The following is a 13,554-nucleotide window of genomic DNA, read 5'->3' as shown; positions in this document are numbered from 1 at the left end:
TGCTTGAAACAGAAATGTACTCTCCTGATGAAGAATTCCACATACCAGAAAAGATGATTCTGCACTCTGAGGGAACTACTATCTCTTAAAATATGTATGACCTACAAAATGAGTTTAATTTTCCTTTGCATGTCAAAAGTTTAGATGTGTAACAAAAAAATCTTTCACTGAATACTAACATTTTTCTTTTTAAGTTATCAAACAAAATTTCACTGAAACAAAATCAGTATTTTCCTGTCACAGGCTGAAGTATCATACAGTTGTGCTCTCATACTGCAAATAGTCTCTTAATAAATAAAAACTAGAGTTTTAGTTATCATATGGTACTTCAAGTTCCACCTGTCCTACAGGGAACCCACATGTCACCAGGGAATTTATATGCTGCTTCACTTAGCAACCCTTATGTCATGTAAGGCTTTTTATTATAGGTGGGGCAAAACATAAATCCACAGCACCCTTTTATTTACTTCCAAATATATTAATCTCTTCCATCTATAAGACTAACTTATCCTCCCCCATATTGTTCACACCTGTAGCCCTACAAAAACACATAGACTGAAATCCTTGACCCACTGAAGTTGCTGGAAGTTTTTCAATGGACTTCCAGAGCTTGGATTTTATTTTCCCTTCCCCAGCTAATATACTACTACTCTAATTACTTTAAATCCAGTTGTTTCTTTTTCCAATCTTGCTGGGTTGAAAAAATATCTGAGGTGTAAAAGAATTAAGCTGTTTTTCTGTAATTTACGATGGTGCAAGATGGTCCTGGCACACTGGGGGCTGGAACGATGCCTATGGTTATGTTTTCTTGGCAGTTCACCATTTTATGACCATCCTTAAGTCTACAAAATTCAAATTGTCTGTTGCTGAAATAATCCCTCACAACCTATTGCTGTACATACAGCCCTTGGACTCTGCATATTACAAGATCAAATGACATAGCAGGTTAAATTGGTACAGGTTATGTGAAACCCTAGAGTCAAACTGGTTCAAATATTAGTTCAAATATAGTTTCATATTCTCTCACTTAATAAGGCCAAAATCCATACAGACAACAGTGGAGTATCAAGCAAAAACCCACAGCTTGTTCCCTTGCCTTCCAAACCTGAAATCCATTATCTAGAGATCCACCACCTACTAGCACACATGTGAGAGTATAGTCTGAGCAGATGGTTCAAAGCTAACTGTCAATCCATTTGCAGTTCAAAACAGTGGTGAACTACTCCAGCTGTTTTCCAGATCAAAAATATTATTGTCATTTTGCTATCGCTGCGTGCTGAGGGTTATGTAACAAAAATGCACATGTCCCTCTGCCTGGAATGCAATTAATTTCCTCCCTCCCCACTGAGAGTGGTAAGTAACAATTCAGACAGCCTGGTTGTTTCAGTTTTGAGCATGGCCAGAGATGCAACCCTGGAATTATTCCACAGGGGAACCCACTATCTGTAACACGCCAGTCTTCTGGAGGTCTTACAGACAGGGTGTATTTTGCAGTTTGGAAAAAAAATAAACACTATCGTCCTGTTTATACATGACCTCTTACTGTCTGTAGGGTACTATGAATGCTTTGCTGTAGTTCTTTAGTTTAACCATAGACTTTGCTTTACGTTGGAATTTTAAGTATTCTAAATAAGTGCGCTAACTAGATGAAGTAATTGCTTCTGATCTGAAATTAGCCACTATACTTGCTGTATACTTTGCTATGCAAAAATAAGGCATTGTACACTATTAACCTTAAAATAGTGACATAATCCCATCTTAATTTACAAATATCCAAACATCATGCAGGCGGTTAAATTCAGACTCCATAATGCTTAACCACTTCATGCAATTTGCTTACATAAAGAGAACAACTGGAAATCCTTTGCTTAGAACAGTCCACTCAAGAAGCAAAACTAATTTCCTCAATGCAATCTTTTCTGCAACGTGCCTTTCATCTTTATAAGTGCAGCTAACCCAGTGATATTTATATATCAACTAGAAGATCTTCAGGACAGAATCTGTCTTTCTATAAAATGTTTGCACCATACATAACATCTCTCAGTTGTTCCTGTGATATAAATACAATGGGGTGATCAACTGTATGCTGGGGTGTCAGCTGAGATGAAACATTAACTTAGTACTTAACTGCAGCAATTTCCTTTAATGTGTTATTACTTGGTTCAGCTTGTTCTGGATTTCTGGCACGCTTTATAGCTTACTTCTGTAAGTAGCACCTGCAGTGGTTTTACTATTCTTACCTGGTTAAATAGGCCAGAGCCAGCTCAGATCCCGACTGCTTTTTGGGCTCCACCTTTTTAGTAGAGATTCCAGCTTCTCTCATCAGCTGTTTTTCCTTCTTCTTACTCTCTTTTTTTAATTTTCTTTCCAGTTTCCTCCTTTCCTCTGCTGTAAGTTCTTCCTTTTCTTTTGTTGTCTGAAAAAACCCATTTAAATAAAGTGTTTATATTTCTATAGGAAAGTGAACAAAATATGCATAAGGGCAATTGAAGGGCACAGGTAGTATTTAAAACCAGAAGCTTCAAGCTTCATAATTTTACTGTTCACTATACTATCACCTCTCTACTCTGCTCAATTCACAGAATTTATGCAATACTGCACTTGCAGAAGTCTGTAGAACTGCTCTCTACAGATGATTATTCTGTTCTCAGCAGTACTGTAATCTGAGCACCTTCTAGCTACGTTTTAAACATAATATCTAACATTTGTTGTACTGTTTGTTCTCCCATCCCGTCCTGAGGTGGGGGGGAATGTGAACAGCAGAGGCTGTTTCATAGTGGAGGGAGGGTATGGATTTTTTTTTTTAGCATATACACATTTAAGTGCAAGAAGTAAGGTTTCCTTAAGATCATTACTTTCTGGGGCTGTTGTGTAACCTCACACTTCTCTGGATTAAGAAAACCTGCCTGCCACACAGGGTCTTCATCTCCATTATGCCAAAGGAGATGTGACAACTACCATCTTCATCCAAGACCTCCTGGAGGTCTTTCAGCAATCTTGGGTAAACATTCATGAACTTCAATAAACATACACACATATATCCCACAGAGGTTGAAGTTTCTTTAGGTTTGCAGACAGAACAGTTAATTATTCACATCTAAAACATTATTACTATTAATATATGCATAAGTGTACCCCAAATGAAAATATGTATTTCACATACAGATGAAGAGCACTAAATAGATGTGCTGAACTTCTCAGGGAAAATCCAGTGCAAGATCACAGTGTAGAAATAAAACGTGGTTCCACAGCAAGATGAGACTGACTCCAGGGACTCCTAGATGTCTGAGAGAGGTTCATTCATATCTTCCCTGGCAACAGTCTCACTGAATTGTTAAGTATCAACTGGAAGCATAAAAAAATTGCAGCTGGTCTAGTATTAGATGGCTGTTTGTTCAATGACCTCCCCAAGACTTCCCTGAGAGACAGAGAGATTTACTCTTTACAGAACCCTAACTACTCTCATGATCATTGTACACAGACCTTCACAAAAGTGTAGACAAAGCAGCTTCTGGGTATCCAAACCCCTATGTACCTCCAGAAACAGGACTGATTTGGACACTACGAAGCCACCTCTTCTGTGCAACATCCCAGTAACAACGGAGCAATGGAAAAAAGTATGAAGTTCTGCAAACAAGACTCTTACACTGTATTGGTCTTGCTTTTGTATATTTCCAAGTCCAAGATTGAAGGGGTGGTGCTAATTCTTAGCTTGTATGATAGTTACAGATCTTACACAATCCCAAATAAAATGTTGATACCTTCATTGTGGTTTAAGGAACTGCTGCTTCTTAGCCACTTCCATGGGTCAGGCACTGCAATAAAACGCAGGCTAAAGGTATGCAGAAAGGACCATTTAAATATGACCTTCTCTTCCAAGGTAAGAACAGAAATCTAGTAGCAAAAATATTAGAAGTATTAGGTGTTGTGACGAACTCAGGGTTTTTAGCTCCTGTTTGCTGTGCTGTACTACTTCCCTGCTATCATTTGTAGCCAACTCAAAATTGCAAACATCTATACACTTCTAAATTACAGGCTCATATTGGAATAGGTTGTCAGACTTGCATTTTTTTTATCTAACCATACTTAGCACCTTCTGTCAAGTCCATTTAACACACTCATGGCATTTAACAAGAAGAGATGGGGCTGTGGGCAACACTGTGGAAACAGTGTTTGCAGTAACATCAAATGTGATAGAGATGTTGCCCCAGCAGTAATGATTTGCAAATGACTCAGTTAATCCACTTCCTCAGAAACAGTTGTATTGGGTTTGTTAAGAAAACCTGAGCAAGGAACAGATTCCTGCAAGGCCAGGCTATATTTATAAGAAGATGGGGTCTCTGGGTATGGATAAACCACCCACCGACAGCAGTGGATATGGCACAGATGGAAAATGTCTACCTTATCTGTACAGAAGTGGACTTTGAAGCAGACTGCTATATGGCAAGGACAGAAAAATGGGAGATGGCATGCAAGTGTTTGTTGAGTTATTTAAATCTATAATTCTTCTGCTCAAAATAAAGTACACTTTCTGATGTTTCTGCCAAATTTGCATGTCCCTTGGACACTTCAGCTATAAGCTGATGAAGGGGAAGTATACAGAGACAAATAAGGCAGTCCAGAGGAGCCACCCACACCTATGGCAGCTGTATTAGCATCTCGCATCCCAGGGCCGGGGAAGATAAAGGAGTGTAACCACCACTAACATTTCCAAGAACAAGAATTACATTCACAGAGTGAAACTGGTTCAGAGCCAGCAGCTTTAACATAGCATTGTATCTGCCAGGTGAGGTCATCTGCTAGAGCATCAGAAACCCATGGAGGCCAAACTGAGTGTGAAAGAAATGTTCTTCCTCATCTCTCTGCCCCCTTCTCATCTGTTTAAGGAACTCCTAACTGAAACCTTAATGCACAAGAAGATCAACTGCTTTATGGAAAAATTAGTTAAAACCACTTTATAAACTGACAATCCTTAGTGTTATATTGATCTGCGTTAGTCGAGTGCTTTCAAACAAAAATCCAGACGTGATGTTAAATAACATCATTCCTGCTGACATTCAAGCAAAGGATGGTTAAACAAGACAATACCTGAACACCATCTTATTTGCCAAAGACACCTGCTGAGGATTAAACATTTGTTCAGTGTCAATTCATGTATCATCTAAGTTTAGTCTGACTCATCTTTTCAACTTTCTGTTTTCAAAGATCGAGAAAGGACAAGAAAGCAGAAATTAGAATAAATGGGAGTGGGACAGTAAAGAGAATTTTTTTTTTTTTTGTTTAAAATACTTTTCAACTAGTTTTATGGAAAATCCAGCGCTCCTGCAAACACAGGCAAAAAAGCAACATATGTTGCATTTGTATAGAAGACATTTTATAACTCATGCTGAGAATAAAATAATATTTAGGTGAAGGTAGATACGTAATTGCTATACAGGAAACAACGTTTTCATTTGAAAAGCCACCATGGTACTTGCTAAAGTAACAATCTAGCCACACAAAGCCCAGGAAAACACTGAGGGTGGTCATTTATAAAGTGTTTGTAAAAGATTACTACAGCAGCTGTCCAACAGACGACACACTACAGTTAATCTTCTTTTAAAAATAATGTAATGAATTTGTTTACTTTTCTGTGAGCCATGAAGCTTTCAAATAAAGTGACTGTGGCACATCATTAGAGCCGGTCCGATAAAGAGGCCTCTGCTTCTTCATACTTACAGTAAATGCACATCTCTGTACCTTCCCTTCCCCCCCACATTCCTCGCATTATCAAAAAGCTTTTTATCCCTCTCCCCAACCGCTCCATTAAAAACAAAACAAGTTGCCCCCTCCCAACGTAAATACCGAGCCCTAACAACGTTTGTTTCCAGCATTGCAGTTGATGCAGTGTGGGCTGTCTGAAACAAAAGCATTGTTCTCCCTGCGGGGCTGGTGCTGTCCCAGGCATGAAAGAGTCAGGATTTACAGCTGGAGGTACCTTCTGCTAGCCCACAGCATCATCCAGGGAAAATCGGATTCATCAGGCTTCTGTCTGGGACTCCCAGCACACAGACTGTGATCAAGCGCTCACAGACTTACAGCTCAACCAACTAGTTGCAACTATACTTCTATCTATTCATGTCAACTTGATTAATCTAGTAGTACATACCACAGTCCGTCCTTGACGGGTTTTTAATTTGAAAGCCTCAAGTTTTATGTGCTTCATAAAATACTTACATTTAGTGGTATATTCTCCAGTGAAGCTGAAGGTAGTTTTACTGCAATTTAAAACAAAAACCAAACCAAAAAAACCCCAAACAACAACACAACCAAAACCAACCTTCTCCAAAACCTGGGACACAAAAACAAACCTTTCACTGGAATTTAAAGCCTAGCTGTATTTATTTTAACTTGGATGATCTCTGTTATGATACTCTACTGAGGCATCTCTCCTTTCTTTAAATCAACAGCCTTATTTTTAAATTTTGCTTTCCCTGAACCATTACTGTGACTATTTTTCTGAAAGATGTGTCCAAATTTTCTGAGCCATTCAGATTAAGATTTTTAGCATTATGTCACTATTTAAATTAAAAAAAAAAAAAAAAAAAAAAAACAAAAAAAAACCAAGAGGACTTCATTGTTTCAAGGTCATAAATATTCCACATTGTGTCCTTTTATATTTACAAAGTGACATCACAATTTGTAGTGCTACAATTTAGTCTGAACTACAACATTGTAAAGTCCATATTTGAGCATGTGAGACACTTGTTTATTGATGTGATAAATTTAAAACACATGCATACAGGAAAACACAACACTTGCTTTTTTGCAAAGCCTGCTGAGAGCTACCACACCACCTTGGATTGTGGGCTCATTAGATCTCAATCTAAACAAGGTCAGGCTAGGTCAGTACACTTGAATGAATGACATTCAGAGGAGAGCCAGTGTTTTCTCGTGATTAAGGAGGTGGGAGTCTTCTACTTGGAAACTTTCCAGAAGGCCTGAAAAGGTGCTAAAAGGGATATTGCCACTGGATGCCATATTTTGAGTAAAAGACAGACCCCCAAATCTTTAACACTTATGCTCATAAAAACCCGTGTCATCTTTGCAAGGGTATGGAGATGTGAGCTCAGACATCCTCAAGTAAATTCATGAAGTTCATACTATACCATGTTCATCTGCATGCAAAGTGCTGTGACTGCAAATACAGTGGCTTTCATCAATGCCAGTCTCTAAATTTCTGAATTGTATACAAACATAGTAATGTACTGTAAATAGTCTAAGACATCTGACTCAAAATACCTGGATGCTTCAGCTGTGGCGGTTTTAGATACCAGTTAAAGTTTTCCATTGTTCTGTAATCTGGAAATATTGCACAAATTTAAAACATTTTGTAAGTGATCTTTAGAAATGAGCTTACCCATCATAAAAGGGGAGCCATCTCAAACTAAAGCAAAGCATTTAATAGTGTAAAGCAGTCCTGCTAAGCAATTCAGAACAGAGAAAAATAAGTATAACCACAAGAGAAACTGGCAGAAAGATATACCCAAGACAGACTTTCTTGAAGATATCTGACCCTTTTTTCTGCATCAAGAATGGCAAAACCAAACAGGGGTAGTTTTTCGGAGACTACATCTGCATAAAAGCTTACACTGCCAGGGGACTCTAAACCATAACACCTGGGCAACCAGTAACAAAATGGTATTAACGGCACAGTAATTGTATTGTGCTTCAGCAGAGCAGTAAGTGCATTTCTTAATTTGTTTCCAGATTTATAGTTACCCAAAGGTCCTTGACTGCCTCATACTTGGGTATAATTGAAGACATCTAAAGATTTCTGTTCCTTCTTCTGACTTGTCACTGTTTCAGACTCCTACATTTGCATCCCTAGTTGTCTGTTGCCAGGACAGATTAAGGTTGACAGAGTCAGAAACTCTGAAGAATTGCCGAATACTCATTTATTACAAATTTGCCTTTGGGATTCGCCTGTGTAGGTCTGAACTTTCCGCCTGTTCAGGGGTTCAGCTTTCCTGCCAAACCTTTAGCACTAACCACAGACCAGCCACAACACCAAATTTACTATTCATTAGTACCAGTGAATCCAGCTCCTCAAAAGCCAATAGACTTTCATCCTTTTCCACCAGCACAGCAACACAAGTCTGTACAACAGCAAAGCAAGCAACATCAGAAATTTGGAAGAATAAAATATAACCTAACTAACAGTGACTAACGTATAAAAAGGGCATCAAATTTTTGAACTCCAAAAAGAAAGATGGGGAATTGGATGATACTGTTTATTTCATAGTAGGAGTATTGTATTGCCTTGTTTATTCATTAAGCTCACATTATTTCATAACTTTTAATATAGAGAAATGTCAAAAAGGGCTTTGTTCACGGACCAAGATCTGACAAGGAGCTAACAACCCATCACATAATGGCTTCTGCTTACAAGTAGCCTTTTGCCCCAAAAATGCCCCGTGCATGAAATCAGCATGCAAAACGTTTTGTTTCTGTCTTACACAATACATATGAATCCAGATAAACAACTGGCCATCTGCCAGCTTAAAAACAAAAAGTGGAGTCTGTAAATACAATTCAAAACCAACAAAGAAGAAAGGCTGGCAAATCCTTAGATGCAAGGTTCATAAAAGAAAGATTGACAAATGATTTACTGTCTGAGGCTTGTCAAAGAACTGTGCTACAACTCCAGCTAAAGAATTTGCATAAAATAGTTCAAGGCCATATTGAATTTAAGTAATTATTTTTTATCATTTAGTACCTTATGAAGAGAGTAAGTATGACCAGAAACGGCATATGAAATTTCATTACCATGCAGAGAGCAAATTTTGAATGAAAAGTAACATTTGTAGAAATATACCTCCTTATACCATGTCTGTAGCACTTACAGAGGAAGACTTTTTAAAAATTATACATTGCTCTAAGAAAAAATTAAGATTTTTCATAACAGCTATGTGTTTTTAGAGTCTCAACTCCTCACAACAAAACCACTGGGAATAACTTACCTTAAGCTGATTTGAAAAGGTTTCTGTAGATGCAACACAGGCAGAAAAGCCTCAAACAAGTTCTGCAGGAAGCCAGATTTAAATAAGAACAAGCTTTTTATCTTTCTGATCCAGGAAAGGATTCTTTCAGTGGTTGTATAAATGTGGATTGGTTTTGTTTTTTGTTTTTTGTTTTTTGTTTTTTTTTTTTTTTTTTAAAAAAAGGCATCCTTGTGTACACAGTTATAGCATCTCACAAGCACAAGTGATCAGGTAGCACCCTAAAGTTGCAGTTGTAATTTAGAATTGATGTACCTTTATTAGCTTGAAACCTGGCTTAATTTACAACTGTGATATTTATGTGTTTCATAGATTTACAGCCAATTCTGAAGAGCACATAAAGCATTATCGTTAGGAACTGTTGAATAAAGAGAAATTGAACAATTTACTAAATGAAATGAAAGCATTTATAGGCACACAGAACAATACGATTTACAGAACCTAGCTTGTTGAATTCCACTTTATAGTTTGTTTTCCCCTATAAAATACATACTGTAGTAGATTAAGTTCTAAGGCATAAATTAGTACCATATTTTATTTCTCATTTTTCTCCACCAGTGCTGAATACAAGAGAAATATTTAAGACACCACCGCGACTGCAGGCTTGGGGAATGCAGTTTTGCTTCATTTGCAAGTACAGCACTGCCAGGAATTTTCACATATTTGTTGAAGGATTTTGCTTACTCTCTTACCCTTAATTAAACCATGTTAACCAATCAGGAGAAGATGAAATTAAAAAAAAAAAAAAAAGGAAACCCCTAGGAAATCATTTGTATCCACATCCCTGTGGCTTACACACAGCCCTTTTAACCCCTCCCCAGAAACACACAGAGGAATTTTAATAGAAGAAGCACGAGACTGTCGCGGTACTCGGTGTTTTCATCGCCACCAAAGTCGTCCCCTTTAGGGGTGCTGACAATTTCTTCTGAAGCTTAAAATGGCTTTGGGCTGTGAGAGGAGGTAGAAGCAGAGCACAGACTGTTTTGAAATCCTTGCTGGAGAATTTAAAAAAATAAATAAAACAACCCCAAACCACGAGCTCAATCTCCTCCAATGAAAGAGGTACCACAGGGTGTAGGCAGGTTGCCAGGCGAGCTCGGCAGCGTGACCGCACTGCATTGAGTTTCTTTAATGAAAGCCAGGAAAGAACACATTACACAGTGTTTCTTCTGAGAGCCAGCTAGCCTCCAGTGATTGAAATCAATAAAAACAGTCGGCAAGGGGCCCAGTGGGGGAAGAGAGAAATCTCCACTACAGCATTCAGTTTGCTTTCCACTTTCTCCCTCCCCCCCCTAAAGTTAAACTCTGAAGATCACCATGACAAGCTACTTTGCTTCCAGCGCTGGGAAGACGCTGGTGGGGATTTAAAGGAAGCGAGCGCTTTCCTTTCGCCTCCCTGCCTTCGCTCTCCCCCCACACACGAAGGAAATGAAAGGCTTGCCTGGAATCTGAATCCTGCCTGGAAAAACTTCATCGGACAAGTGCATCATTCTGCATTTCAGGAAAGGGATGGATTTTACAGTCGGAGAATGCTAAAAGGTGAGAGAGGAAAGAAAAGCAGGAATCTGATTCAGCCAGAGCCCACGTACAGGCTAGGATGTCCACCACGGCGGAGGGGACCTCTGAAGCTGCGGGAAGGACTGCAAGTAAGAGCCTGAGATCGGCACAATCCACATCCTAAAGCCACCAAAACATTAGGGAACACGTGACCCACGCGCCGACCCAGGTAAGCAGAACCTGCTTTTAACGATTCTCCGTCCCGCGTCCGAAATTGGAGCGAGACCTTTCTGCTTCAGCCTCTACAGACTGCCCCACGTCCTCCCTCATTAACCTCAGGCAAGTTAACACTAAGCTTGTCCTGTCTGAAAATCGTGTCAGGCCACTAATCCTCACTGAACTATAAAACATGCACAAAAGCCCTTTGTTTACCGTTTTTGTGCTGAATTTTGCTAGTTGACAAGGTAGGTCGGGGCCACTGCGTAAGTCCAGCCCCTCCAGGAGCTCGTGCTCCCAGTCCAGGAGGGCCCGCACAGAGTGAGGAAACATGACTGACCCCGCACGCTGGAGCTGACTGTGACCTGAGAGAGTGCCAGTAATGAATTTCTAATATGGTCCATATTTATCTATTCTTTTTACGTATTTTATTCACCATAGCAGCCACATACAGCACATACTTGCACCGAGTTCCATGTGCTGATCTGTACCACGAGTCACAGCAACTTGCATGCACAGGGGCTAGCCTGATTGTTTTGTCAAAAAGAACTTTGCAGTTACTTCTGACTACAGCCAACGGGGATTTCTGGCACATTGTTTAGGAATGACTGACATAGGCTTACCCAGCACATGTATATTCTGCCATTGCCCTAATGCATGCAGCTTTTATACAGATACCCCTATAAAAATGGGGAAGACACAGATCAGAGCTGTAGATAACATTCTTCTCAAGTTTTTGGCCAACTTCAGATGATTTATCTGGACTTCAGTGAGACATGAAGTGTGAAATCAAAGCCTGCCTTTTGCAAAGGAAGCGAAAATGATGATAGCTACACCTCTTTTCCAGCAGTGGCAGGAATTCACTCGAACAGATAATAAATAGGTGCTTGTGGAGCAAGAGCAACCATGCTTGCCTCCTGTGTGCTGGTTGTCATTAGATGTTGACAGCAACACACATGCTCACTGCCAGAGAGGGCTGGGGAGGGACCGGGTGCCTCTACTTCCACTCAACGTTTTGGCACCTCATTCTCCCAAACCTGTAGGTTACAGAGTCTGGATGACTCTGACAGTAGAGAGAAGAGACTTCCCAGCATCTCCTCCATTTCAGTACCAGCAGATAGAATGCAAGAATTCAGTACAGCAAGTGCAAAAGTATTCTGCAGGTGCAGAGTTGCTCTTTCTTTGGGAACCACAGCCTTTTAAGGGTGATTTTACTATTTTCACATCATGTAGAAATGGAAATGACCTCACACTTGAAGGGTGACCTGAAGAACACCTCCATGACCAAAAGTAAGGGACTGTTATTTCTGCACATAAGTTTAAGCATTTTTAAAGCATGAACTGGTCTGATCAAGCTATGAAAATAGATGAGGCAATATTTAAATAGTAAGAAGTTTTTACACTGATTTTATCAGTCCAGTTTTGAACTCTTCACATAGAACAGTCACAAAATTATAGCTGAAGATGTAATTAAAGAACAATAATTTACAATAAAAAAGCAAAGTTGTGATTCATAATAGAATACGGCCCGATATGAGGTTTTCGACATATCCACAGATCCATGATTTACCGTTTCAAAATTTGTTCCATGTTTTGCCTCCCCCTGGATGGATCCTTTGTAGAAATGACAGCATCTTCATAGTTTGGGAATCACAGCAATCACTCCCACACCAATCAATAAGTCTGCTTTGCACTGCTCTTGGAGCTAAATTTATCCTTATGCAGAGGAACTCATTGAAGTCTTTACTTAAAATTTCAAACAAGGAAAAGTTTAGATGGGACTTAAACAGCGCATATCACTTGTACCGACATTGTCAAGTTCAGATGATATTCCTCCCCAATTACTCCTTCTGCAGAAAATATAAATACTTTCCTTAAAGCAGAGTGCAGAGTATTTTTATTCATAGTGATGCATTTTTCAGCAACTAAGCATTATGACTTTCCATAGCATTTACTGTTAATGGCACGTGTTCTTTTCAAACACACAACACAGAAAAGCATTTTCTCATTCAGAAGTTTTGACAACATACAGACATTCTAGCAGTCATACCACAAGGCAAGACTTGCCAAACTTTTTCAGTCATGCCAATGTTACTAAAACAGATTCCCTGAACACTGACTCAGTCCTTCAGACAATTCCTTTAGAGTATGGAGATCTGGAAGAATTTCATGTTGCTTTGTCAACTTGGATACAACAAAAGAGAACTAATGGGAACCTATTTCTCACATTTCTACTAGTCTTGATAGTTCCATATCATCAGAAGTACTTCATCATCAACAACAAACCACATCTTCACCATACTCAAGTGTTCCTAATAGTTGATGCTAATTGTCCTTACAACAACATGAACTTTTTGGAAACAGCATATAAGATTTTCTAAGAGTCAGAAAAGTAGATTAAATTATTTTAAAGGTGTAAGGACAAATATTTTGTTTTAATCTCACCTATCTACATCTTTATGAAAGGAAAGATTTGGGATTCTACAAAGTAAGTTGAATGGCTATTCCAAAAATTCTGAAATTCAACAATAAAAGTGCAAACATCAGGGTCTGTTAAACACTTGGATAGCCCATCTTGGCTGAAATGTAATACTTGTGTCTGCACTGGTGGAAAAAGAGTGTTTCCATCCCATTCAAATGAACATGATCTGACACTTCTTGAATACTGTAAAGCTTTAAGGCGTCTCCGTTCTTATTTATACTAGTGGTTCATGTTCACAGTACTGGATTCATTCAGCTGCATCTATTTAGTTTATTCAGTCTCAAATTGACAGCTTCTCTGCAACATACCCATTCTGAC

At 39.0% G+C, this 13,554-nt stretch overlaps 2 protein-coding genes across 2 annotated transcripts in view; one reads left to right on the top strand and one right to left on the bottom strand.

Annotated features, from left to right (window-relative positions):
- Positions 1 to 11,087, bottom strand: part of CUNH7orf50 (chromosome unknown C7orf50 homolog) — a 39,746-nt gene extending 28,659 nt beyond the window's left edge. The window contains exons 1-2 of the mRNA XM_032983795.2: positions 10,971 to 11,087; positions 2,241 to 2,416 (exon numbers count right to left, since the gene is read on the bottom strand). Of these exons, the coding sequence (XP_032839686.2) occupies positions 2,241 to 2,416; positions 10,971 to 11,087 (293 nt within the window). The remainder of the gene's footprint in view (positions 1 to 2,240; positions 2,417 to 10,970) is intronic.
- The window catches only part of GPR146 (G protein-coupled receptor 146), a 51,309-nt gene continuing 47,954 nt past the window's right edge, over positions 10,200 to 13,554 (top strand). Inside the window, exon 1 of the mRNA XM_032983732.2 lies at positions 10,200 to 10,767. The gene's annotated coding sequence lies outside the window, so the exon portion shown is untranslated. The remainder of the gene's footprint in view (positions 10,768 to 13,554) is intronic.

This window comes from Tyto alba, unplaced genomic scaffold (assembly GCF_018691265.1).
Source record: "Tyto alba isolate M040663 unplaced genomic scaffold, T.alba_DEE_v4.0 Super-Scaffold_28, whole genome shotgun sequence".
Lineage (NCBI taxonomy): Eukaryota > Metazoa > Chordata > Aves > Strigiformes > Tytonidae > Tyto > Tyto alba.
This window is presented reverse-complemented; position numbering and strand designations above follow the sequence as displayed.